The sequence below is a fragment of the Paramisgurnus dabryanus genome, chromosome 15 (assembly GCF_030506205.2).
Source record: "Paramisgurnus dabryanus chromosome 15, PD_genome_1.1, whole genome shotgun sequence".
Classification (NCBI taxonomy): domain Eukaryota; kingdom Metazoa; phylum Chordata; class Actinopteri; order Cypriniformes; family Cobitidae; genus Paramisgurnus; species Paramisgurnus dabryanus.
The window spans coordinates 5,167,859-5,176,564 of NC_133351.1; the positions used below are offsets into that span (position 1 = coordinate 5,167,859).

At 39.0% G+C, this 8,706-nt stretch overlaps 1 protein-coding gene across 1 annotated transcript; it reads left to right on the top strand.

Moving 5' to 3' along the window:
- Nucleotides 1-2,106: 2,106 nt before the first annotated feature.
- gjc4b (gap junction protein gamma 4b) lies at nt 2,107-8,302 on the top strand. The gene is made up of 3 exons (XM_065252269.2): nt 2,107-2,286; nt 5,548-6,691; nt 6,810-8,302. The coding sequence occupies exons 2-3, from the start codon at nt 5,575-5,577 to the stop codon at nt 6,821-6,823; spliced, it is 1,131 nt and encodes a 376-aa protein (XP_065108341.1). The 5' UTR covers nt 2,107-2,286; nt 5,548-5,574; the 3' UTR covers nt 6,824-8,302.
- The last annotated feature ends 404 nt before the right edge of the window (nt 8,303-8,706 follow it).

Consider the following 8,706-nt stretch of genomic DNA (forward strand, 5'->3'; position numbering starts at 1 on the left):
AATGGTGGTTGTGTTCACACACTGCCAACACACATTTTTGTACAAACACCTTGTAAAAGTAGATTTTGCATAATAGTTGCCGATGACCACTGTGGTTATTATACATCATATTTATGTAATATGTGCAGTTAAAGACACTGACGCAAATATATCTAAACTAAGCTTTCATTTTAAACACACAAATGAGACTTAAAATCAACTAAGGTTCTCAAAGCTAAAGAAAATTTCAGGTTTTTAAAATATGGGCTGGGTTCCACTAAAGAGTTCAGTCAGTTATTCTGTTATTTTATCTTTTCACTGCCACAATGCTGACTAGGCATGAAGAACCAGACATAAAAATACCAAAGTTGCCTGTGGTCAAGCCTTTCCACAAATTTTTGCAGCTGCTTACGCCTTATGTAAACATGCGCTTTGTCATACTAATGCACTGGCCTCCCCTGCACTCATCCGCACTTTCTTGCTTCGTTTCATAGACTACCAAGAAAAAAACTTGGTTTAAACTAAACAACAAGCTGCACGATTTGAGGTATTATTCATGCCTGTAACTCACATTAAACAAGCGAACACTTTGCAATTCAATACGAACTTGTTTGAATTTCTTAACCCCGAAAATGAACAATAGTAAAGAAATGCGTACTACTGCAAGCCCTGCTGAAATATTTGGAATTGTATTAATAGTGATGCAGTTGTAATGTCTTACGGCAGACACATTCCAGAAGATACAAAGTGACGTGCTACCAAATGAGCTGCACCTGGATTGAATTTCAAAAGAATGTCAGAGTAAACTTGATAAGAGTCCTCTGTAGGGCATTCAAATGCAATTACAGCAAACCTGCGAACACCTTTCACAGTCTTACAGATGTGAATTGTTGCATTTGTTCCTCTGATTGGTGGTTGGTGTTTCCAAGTTAAAGTTAGGTTGTTAAAAATGTGCGCAATGTAATTATTATAATAACAGGCAATTATTTTGCATATTAAGATGACATGCCATTGCATATTGAAAACCTCAACAAAACAACCAGTATTGTGTGTTGGTCCATTTAAGTTGCACTGTTAAAAACAAACCCACATGCCACCTCCTACAGCGTCATCCTGTGAAAAACCAATGGAGGAAAGAACTTAAATAACAACAACTTCCGAGCACCATCCACCGCAGGAAAAAGGAAAGCTGTTGGTTGGGAACAAAGAAGTGTCACATCCAGGCTGTGCTTATCTAGATAACTTATTTCCTCTTGTGCATTAAAGATTTTCATTTGCAATGGATTCACTGGGATGTATTTTGGGGAAAAAATGTATCAATCAAAAAGTTTTGAATAGCTTTTAAAAAATGTAGTGCCTTCCCTGATCATTAGTTGTTTATTTGACATAACATCAACTTTGTGTTTCTATCATTCAGTTGTTGGATAAGGATCTGCCCTGCTATCATTATAATCACATTTTTTTACTAAAATGTAAGTGCATTTCACCTAAAAACTGGAAGAATTTGGCTTTGTCTTGTTCCTTTTAACTAAAAAGTGAATTGTCTGAACCAAAATAAAAAGGAAGTTAAACTGCAAAATTACTTTGTTACCAACAGTTAAGCCTGAGAGGAAAAAGGAAGTGTAACAAAAAAAAATTGTATTCTAAAACAATAAAATAAATATGTGGGCAGTAATCCTTCATCTAAATCTACAATGATCCAAAAGAAAGCTATGAAATCTAAAATAAGGAGCGTCCGGTTATATAAAATGTAATTTAACAGTGTTAAAATATTCTGTTTATTATTCATAGCTACTTTTGTATTTTAATAGTGGTCGACCAATTTGTCCAATATCCTATTTTAACATATAGTACCCCAGTCTTGAATTTTTGGTTGCATACTTCTACAAGCATTACATTCTTGATTGAATTAAATGTATTCAATTGGATTTAAATGTTTGACATACATTACATTGTAAAAATCATTAAGGTAATAAAAAATAAAATAAATCCTTGAGGCGGAAAATAAAGAAATAAAACCGCGCATAAAAATAAACAGTAGAGCATAAACGGGTGATCAGGTTTCAATCGGGGGTGGGGTGCTTAGACGCAGGCGGGAGGAGCAGAAGCATTTAGGGGACCTCTCTTCTTTGTCCTCACACTATATCCCGACTGCATGCGGAAAGATAGAGGACATACGCGCCGCCATAGTTAACCGAAGAGTGCGGTTTTCAAGATTGCTGAAGGATGTGGTGATATTTAACCAGCGTGTGGACACTTTTAGGAAGGACATAGCTGGAGAAACAGTGTGGAAATCGATTCAACGAGGTACGTTTTCCCGCTCCGATTCGGAGTGAGACAGTCAGAGACGCGGCCAACGGATTATTTACTGGCGTTTTGCTCACCCACATGTCTTCAAAATCGTCACTTTTTACTTTATCGTTTGCTGGTTTATAAATTCATAGATTTATTAATTAATAAATCACGACCTTAGAGTTGGTAGAGATTCTGTGAAGTCGTTGTTGTATTTTGTTTGGCTCAGTCAGGGAACAATAGTAAACTTAAGCGCAGCTGGATTGTAATTTTATAGAAATGTGAAGAGATATCAAACCTTTTTGACTTTCTTGGTACTTCGGAACCAAATCTCTCTCTTAGCGGTCTGTAAAGAGTTGTTATCTCGTTCTTACGCAAGTTGTGCAGGAAAAAAATAGCCAGGCTGCTGTTTGGGATGACTTGCTGCTCTTGAGACATCGATTTACCTCAGGTAACTAAGCGCGCGCGCGCCAACGTTTGCATGCTTATTCATCGACACGTTGCTTTTCAGGAGAGACCGTAAATGCTTTTAAAAATGATCTTTTTGAGTCTTATCTGAGGTTTTTTTTGGCAAGTTAAGGGCGTTTTTTATTATCATTGCATTTAATAATAAGTCGTTTAACGTTACATCCGTTTTTAGGATGTTTCTCTATCATCCCTAGCTCGAAGGCAAACGACAAAGCACGCGTTTATAAACTTGGGTTAATTTGACCAAGAACATTACAAAGCCTTGTTTTGTTTAAACCAAGTAGGCTGGTAACGTTATGTTCGTTTAAATTACCCTTTGTTTATCACAATGTTAAAAAAAAATATTGATAACGTTCAATTTTAGACTATTCGTTTAGTACTAGCATTTGCCGGTTAATTGTAGGCCTGTGTCTCACAATACATATAAATTGCACCTAGGTTTTGTCTATATCGCGAATAATTATCACAATAACTTTCGAGACGATACTTCTATATAAATAAATCTGTTTTTCCTTTAACATTTAAAGGCAAATGTTTGTTTCTGGGTGACAGTTTTAGTAGACACTTTAGTTGTGGTCCTAAACTACTCTTTATAGTCAGAACATGGCCCACACTTGCCACTGAACCTTTTTCCTCACCCAGGTTAATTTTATTCTCTCTTTTTTTTATAGACTTTGCATTTGATCAAACTAATAAGGTTAGTGCTTTTCCAGAAACTGTAGCTAACACGAAGATATTTTTGAAGATTTTAAGTTGGAAACCTGAAGGCACCATGCAGTTACGTAAACTAAAATAATCTTCAAGGGGTTAAACATCATTTTTCTGAGGTATACGCTAAATCTCCTGTCTTTCCCCAGAGCTTTAGGGTCTGGTCAGGAAAAATAACTCCTTACTCCAACTCTCCACAAAGCCACGTTGTTCAGTGAAGTAGTTAATACCTGACTTGGTAATGGTTCCTCTCTGTGGGATGTTGCTTAAGTTGAAGAGTGGAGGAGGGTCAGGGTTTAGGTTTTGAGGAGGTGCTGGGGATCAACGGTCTGCCAGTCATTTAATACTCATTTTTTTTTCATAAGGGGAAAAAAATACACTTCGCCACAGTCATGGAAAACCTTAGGGTAAGGAATTTTAAGCGTATTATTACCATGCATGGGAAAGGGATTACTAGTTGTGTGACGTTCTGTTGGGGGGTATATTGGGTGAGTTTAGGTAGATTTAACCCTGGAGAACCCAGGAGAATCCAAAAACCCATTTCTTCTATTGAACAAATTTGACCCAGTGGGTTTTCCAGGGTTAAATATGTCAATGGCTGTATGCTAAATCTGTAGGATAAAATGTGTGATCACAACTCTTAGCCCCAAAGAAAATCCTTATCCAGTAATCATAAATGGCTAGAAAGGTCACGAGAGTTCATTGGTCCAAAAGTATGAGAACGCTCTTGTATGATCTGTCAGGTTCAGGAGTTTGTGTGTAATTTGAGGGCCAACTAGGCACCAGCTGTGCAATGTGGCAACCACACAATTGTACTGCTGTCTGCAAGCGGATATGTTGTTTTGTACGGGGCACAAATTACAGTGATTTTGATGCCTCTGATGTAACAGTCACCAGTAAACCCTTGGACTAATGTTGCGGCCATTGGCAGCGTGTTACCACTAGTTCCTTTAAGATTTTTATTAAAACTTGGACCACAGTCGGAATCTGTCTTTGCAGATGTTTTTTGGGAAGGTCACGCACCATCCTCAGTGGAAAAATCAAGTCACAACTGTGCCTGAAGCGCCTGTTGTTTACTCTCTGGAGCTGGTGGTGATTTTAGGGTTATTAGTTGTTGATTAGACCCGTGGATGACCCCCATCTTCTTTAAGCTCATAGAAAGTATCTGGACCTCAGTTTGTGACCAGACCGTTTTTGTTTCCTGGTTTAGATTTACTGTCCAGATGATACTTTTAATAGTGCTGCCAATTCCACAGCGTGTTGGGGGGCCTTCGATTTACATTAAGCAGTGACTTAACTTTTCTTTTTAGTGTCTTTTGGTTTAAATGAATCAAGTTTTTCAGTCTTCGCTAAAGCATAGAGGGATCTGAATGTTTTATGAAGTAGGTGTTACATAACTGCGGTCAGGGAATGTTATTCAACGTATTTGACCTTTTTAGGTATATTTAGTATTAGATTACTTCATATTTGCTTTGAATCAAGTTTATTTAACTGTGACTAGGTTTCTGAAAGGTTGTGAATGGGAAGAAAATGGATATTATAACAGCGCCATCTAGTGGGTTTTGTCAAATGCACACACGAGTTTCACAGTTTGCACAGGGTTGACTGCTAGGGTTGAATCTAACTACTTTTGAATATTTTAAATAAAGTCTTTATGTAGCCCATATTTCAATTATGAACCAAAATTTCTGAGTAATAAAATTATTGGAGATCACTTTTCTGGGAATAAAAAATTGAGGAGCCCAGTAACCACTACCAAGATTTTTAATGTGCTTTTAAGTTTTCTGAAGATGCTTATTTGATCTCCAACATGGTACCTGCAAGCACCAGGTTGCCCGCACAGTCTGTGAGTTGGCCGCCAAAGATAACAATCAACAAGTTAAAAAGAAGAAACAAGTTTTGAGTAGACTGTATCAAAAAAGTAGCCATTTAGATTGTTTTACCCATTGTGGAAGCCCTTGCTCACAAAAAGGTTTGAGACCCCTGGTATAGCATCTCTTAATTAGTTCAGAGTCATTCAACTCTTCATTTGATGTGTTTAGATCATACATGATATATTTTATGTTTATTAACAGCTGCTCTCGTCTTTTTGTCTTGTAGCACTGAGTCTGCAGTTCTTCAAGAAACATGAGTTGGAGTTTTCTAACGCGACTCTTGGATGAAATATCCAACCACTCCACCTTCGTGGGCAAGATCTGGCTGACTTTATTCATTATCTTCCGCATTGTATTGACCGTAGTGGGTGGAGAATCGATATACTACGATGAACAGAGTAAATTCACGTGTAACACTCAGCAACCCGGTTGTGAGAATGTGTGCTACGATGCGTTCGCGCCCCTCTCTCATGTCCGATTTTGGGTGTTTCAAATCATCTTGATCACAACCCCTACGATTATGTACTTGGGCTTCGCCATGCACAAGATCGCCCGCATGAACGATGATGAGTACAGGATGCAGAACAGGAAACGCATGCCCATGATCAAACGCGGCGCCAACCGCGATTACGAAGAGGCAGAGGATGACGGTGAGGAAGACCCCATGATTGAAGAGGAGATCCTGCCAGAGAAAGATAAGAAGCCAGAGAAGGCTACCCCAAAACACGACGGGCGCCGTCGGATAAAGCGAGATGGGCTTATGAAGGTATACGTGCTGCAGCTGTTTTCACGGATTACTTTTGAAGTGGGCTTCCTTTTTGGTCAGTACCATCTCTACGGTTTCGAGGTCCCCCCATCATACGTGTGCGCGCGGAGCCCCTGCCCGCACACTGTGGACTGCTTCGTCTCGCGTCCCACTGAGAAAACCATCTTCCTGTTGATTATGTATGCTGTGAGCTGCCTCTGTTTGTTTCTTACGTTGATGGAGATCCTTCATTTGGGAATCAGCGGAATTCGCGACGCTTTCCGGCGGCGTGCACGCCACCATAGCATGGCACGCCCGCACACCGGTGCTATTTGTAGGATACCCTCCGCCCCACCTGGGTACAGCACTGCGCTGAAAAAGGGAATTAAGCCGGAGTATAATTTGGGAGACTCTGGGCGGGAGTCTTTCGGTGACGAGGCGTCATCGCGGGACATCGATCGACTGCGCAGACATCTCAAACTAGCCCAGCAGCATTTGGATCTGGCCTATCAGAACGGAGAGAGCAGTCCGTCACGCAGCAGCAGTCCAGAGTCCAATGGTACAGCTGCGGAGCAAAACAGACTCAACTTTGCTCAGGAGAAGCAAGGAAGCACCTGTGAAAAAGGTAAGATGTGACTTAAATTCAGAAGTATGCTCCATTCATGTCATTGTGTCATTGTTAGTTCTCAATGGAAAACCATACAGCATGTATCATAGTTATATTCTGTTTTCTTCTCTCTCAGGAATCCGTGCTTGAGGAAGAGACCATCATCTGCTTTCATGTACAGCTAAGCACCCCAACTTTGGCTGGCATTTCTCAACCGGGAAAGTGGACAGAGTCTTTGTGTGTTCGTGTGTTGTACGTTTGGCTGCTTCAAAAGTGCGTGAATCAACTTAAGACTGACATGAGAACTTGTGCGCGTCCAGGCTGGTGAATTAGCGAGATTGTGCCGGGCAGTATTTTGGCAAAGTAACGGCAAGCTATGATCTCAAAGTAGAATCTCACCAGCCAGTTATACTTGACACTAGCCAGTCTGCCTAATACTCCAAAGTGCCCAAAAGCTAGTTAGGAAGATGTTTTTCTTGACGACGAACTCCTCGTTCACTAGGCGACTAGTGCAATGTCTCTGTATTTCATCTCTTTTGGGGGTGGGGAGGGGGGAATTTTTTGTGTGTATTTTGTTGAGGGGAATCAGTGGTTCTTCCATTTGTTTGCCACACTTCTTAGGAAGCGCCAAGAGTTGCATCTCAAAAATGCCTTAAAACTGGAGTTTACATGTTATCTTCACCATTCCAAAATTAGATTGATTGAGCCAGTTTAAAACCACATTAGAAATTTAGTTTAGCTTGTGTGTTTAAAACCGTTCTGTGTTTGAGTAGTGGACCACAGTTAGTATGTGTTTGTTTGTTTATTTTGTTTGTTTGTAAGCTGGACAAGGCTGCTGTATTTAACATGGGTTGGTTTATAGAAACGGAGCGTTTCACATTTAGCCGCGTTAACTGGAAAGGTTTGAGGTACGAGCAGAAGCTGCAGCGTCACTCCGTTTTCGTGACCAAGTTTTGCGTCACATCTTGTCCGGATGAACAAAAAGGAAACCTGGAAAATGCTTGAATACTTGTGAAATCTTAATTATTGTCATACAAAGAGGCTTTTGATATTTTATTTGCATATTGTGTTACTTAGTTGTATATGAGAAGTATTTTGGTGATTATGCCACTGATTTCTTGGCTTCTCTGTAGACTTATAGTTGCAGTCTTATGTTACAATATTATATTTCGTTTTTGAGAATTGTTTCAAGAATGTCTTAAGCATTTCTTGTGCCTCACGCAGTTGGAAGCACTAGTAAATATGGCTTTATTTCAGTTACATTTCATGTTTATTTCATTTTCAGTTTTTATTAAAGGTCATTAATCTTTATTTCTGTTCATATCAGTCAATATTTTGCCTCTCTATGCAAATACAAATGAGTTTGACCAAATGCAGTTTGCTTGCAGTGGCGATAAGATCACACAACTGAACTCCAAGCCATAGAGTGTGAAGTTTTATATATGGTAAAGTAGCAACAAAAGTTATCATGCAGCAGTTTTGTACGAAGACATTTTTGTAACGGCCAGGTTTTCTACTTTTCTATAAATGTTTTGTCATCTCATTTTTTTTGTATTTTCTGGAGTTTTTGTAAGGTTTTTTGTAAGAGATGTATTTTGTGATATGCCAAAAATAAACCTTTGAACTAAAGTTTGCTTCTGTGACTTGTTTGTTGTTGTGCAATGGAAAAAACAATATGTGACCCATAGACAACAATGCATTGTATGTCAAATTTACACATTTTTTTATGCCAAAAATCATAGGATATTAAGTAAAGATTCATCCATGAAAATTTTTTTTTTAAATTTCCAAACATTTATTTATCATTAGTAAAATGTGTGGCTAAGGACTTTATTTGGAAAACTTAAGGGCGATTGCTTAATATTTGGATTTTTTTTTGCCCCCGTGCCAGATTTTCAGCCAAATATTGGCTGTGTCCAAATTCCAAAATGCCCTTGACTATTTACATGATGTATTTCCTGTATTTGTCCCAAGTGTTCTAGTGGTTGGCGTTAGGGATGCTTAACGATTAATCGCGATTAATCGTTAGCAGA